Genomic DNA, 2,703 nt, shown 5'->3' with positions numbered 1-2,703 from the left:
GTGCAGCGCATCAACGAGTGGCTGAGTTCCGATGGTGCGTGGAAGCTGGCGAACGCGTGTGACAACATCGGTGTCAACATCTACCCGTACTTCACTCAGGGCCCGCAGCCTGCAGTGGAGAAGCTGCAGGCGCAGTGGCAACAAATGGTGTCCAAGTTCGGCCCCAACAAGCTCCACCTCACGGAGACTGGCTGGCCGACCGCGGGTGAGAGCTACGCTGGAAATGTTCCATCGGTTGGTGCTCTCACGCAGTATTTCTACGACTATGTGTACGGCTGGTCCGCCGACAAGGGTCAGTCGTACTTTTTCATGATGTACGACACTGTTGTGAGCTACACGGGTGCCGAGTGCGAGAAACATTTCGGCCTGTTCGGCACGGACATGAAGCCGAAATTTAGCATCCCGCAGTGTCCGAACCCGAACCAGCAGCGTCGTCTTCGCCGCGACTAAGCACCTAGTGTGTCGTGAGTGATGACGGGACCTTACACCATCACCAGCTCATACAGCAGAATGGCAAGAATTCCAGCACACACGGTTTGTGATACACCGTGTGAACTGACGAAATACATGTACAGGTCCAGCTTTTGTTTATTCATTGTGAGAAGTAGTAATGATTCAATAAACGTAAAGCATTGGGTGTCTTCTTGCCTTGTCGTACACAAAGTGAAGAAGATCTCAAATTCTTAATTAAAGAATGTTTTTTTTCTTAAACTTGATACTTGTAGTCTCAAGTACTACGTAGTATATCACTGCATGTCTAGCTTTTGGTAGTACGACTCCCTTATCAAAGATACCTTACTATTGGGAGTCATACTACCACACCATGCTTGAGTGCTACTTTAAAATCCTAAAAGTATAAATTACTTACAGCCCACAAGATAATAGTACTTAATAATCCAAGCTACTACTACACTTGTATTATAATTCAGTAAGTAATACTAAGCACTGAATAGTATTCCAATGGTATCAAGTATAATAGCCACCATGTATTGTGGCTACTATATTTTAATGATTGGAGTTGAATGGCTCGATGTGTGCTCGTATAAGTAGACACAAGAGTGTTTAGAACTGTCGGCCATATTGTGATCTGCAAGCGACACTGCACTCATCAAGTGCAACGTTACGTCCCATCTCGATGTAGCGCCCACTGGTAATCTTTAGCAGATTAAGGACTGGTGAATTCTTGCTGCGGCATCGCTCTGTCTGATGCCCTAAAACAAAAACATTTTCTTCAGCTTGAACCGACGTAAGACCATAGTATTTTCCAGGCCTGAAGAGTTCTGATTGGCCAGTATTGCATCTTCAGGCAGAAGTTATTATACTCGCCTTTGTCGTTAATACTCATAATTACAATAATTCCAATAAATTTCATCAATTCCGAGAGTGTAAGGGAGGCAACAGTCGAACTCCTTTCACAACTGCGTATGCGTTTATTTAGTTCACCACTTGCCGCCAAAACTAAAGAGGAATGTAGGCTAGGAAGCTAAAGGAGGCTGAGCGCGTAAAGACGTAGGTACACTCAGGGCGCACGCGGGTTGTCGTCGAGTCGTCATCGTGACTGTACAAATCAGTCGGAGCCTCCATTTTGATCCTCGGATCGAATTTCATGTTTTTGACGGCTTCAACCTCCTTCAAACTGGTCCGTAGACTGAGGTCTGGGTCAAATTCGACCGGAACGGGTTGGTCTAGTCCTAGATTCTCAAGAACGGCATCTCGAGGGATAGATTCGCATTCTGGAACCGTAGTTAGCGAGTACCAACTAGGTTTCGACGCTGTTCTTGTCAGTGTTCGGTAATTTTCAATTCCAGGTTGGAGGACTTCACTTGAAACAAAATGCATGTGCTTCTTAAACATTGTGTCTCGCCACCGCACCTTATAGAGAACAACTTTACAATTTATAACTCGCTGGCACACACGCCCCCATAATGTATGCTGCCCCCACTTGCCTATAGACTGAAGCCAGCTTCTTAGTCATTAGCCACTTTTCCCGTGATGGTGAGTACACAACCAAACTGTTAACGTACATCACAGTGTTATTTGGTAAACCCAATAAACGTGAGCCTTCATCAGTCTTTTCTTCTCGTTCATTATCTTCCAAATTGTTATCATCTCCCACTGCAGCTACACTTCGTTTACGCGACATGCCTACAGGCATTCCTGCGCGATCTACACTTGCGACGCCCCCAGTCCAACCGGCTGTGCTATTCCCACGAGTATTACTGACTTCAGTGCCAACTGCAACACTACTGTCATGTGCGTCGCCCTCACTGTCGTCAACACCGACCGGTTCCGCAACACCAGCCAAAGCAGTACCGCAACGATCGTAACCGCCACAACCACGTCCCACTCCAGCTCCACGAAACGCATCGTGTTGATCGTCTTTATCGGCCCTTTGGCTGGCCCTATCTCCACAACCACCACGAAAATCATTCTCAATCTCGTGGACTTCCGATTCTGTCGCATTGCCGGCACTTTCACCTTCTTTTCCACTGCATTGGAGGGACCGAATGCTCTCCCCACGAGAAACATTGATTTCCACGTCGACTGAGAGGTCTCCACGACGGTCATCTCTTTCATCATCGACTCCAGTATCTTTCCGGACTACACCAGCCATAGCATCGACTCCATCACCACAAGGAACAGCGCCCACACCATAGGACGCACGATCGCTAGCATCCACACCAGCAGCATGTGAGTAGGTTC

General features: G+C 47.2%; 2 protein-coding genes across 2 annotated transcripts; one reads left to right on the top strand and one right to left on the bottom strand.

The window, feature by feature from the left end:
- Window positions 1-31: 31 nt before the first annotated feature.
- Window positions 32-450, top strand: PPTG_17213 (hypothetical protein; the record flags this gene model as incomplete). The annotated part of the gene is made up of 2 exons (XM_008915095.1): window positions 32-34; window positions 100-450. 2 exons carry the CDS (start codon window positions 32-34, stop codon window positions 448-450), a joined length of 354 nt encoding a protein of 117 aa, XP_008913343.1.
- A 725-nt stretch (window positions 451-1,175) lies between these two features.
- On the bottom strand, window positions 1,176-2,614 carry PPTG_17212 (hypothetical protein; the record flags this gene model as incomplete). The annotated part of the gene is made up of 2 exons (XM_008915094.1): window positions 1,176-1,872; window positions 2,030-2,614. 2 exons carry the CDS (start codon window positions 2,612-2,614, stop codon window positions 1,459-1,461), a joined length of 999 nt encoding a protein of 332 aa, XP_008913342.1. The 3' UTR covers window positions 1,176-1,458.
- Between the last annotated feature and the right edge of the window lie 89 nt (window positions 2,615-2,703).

This window comes from Phytophthora parasitica, assembly GCF_000247585.1.
Source record: "Phytophthora parasitica INRA-310 unplaced genomic scaffold supercont2.67, whole genome shotgun sequence".
NCBI lineage: Eukaryota > Oomycota > Peronosporomycetes > Peronosporales > Peronosporaceae > Phytophthora > Phytophthora nicotianae.
The sequence above is the reverse complement of the archived record's forward strand: the minus strand, read 5'-3'. Positions and strand labels throughout refer to the sequence as shown.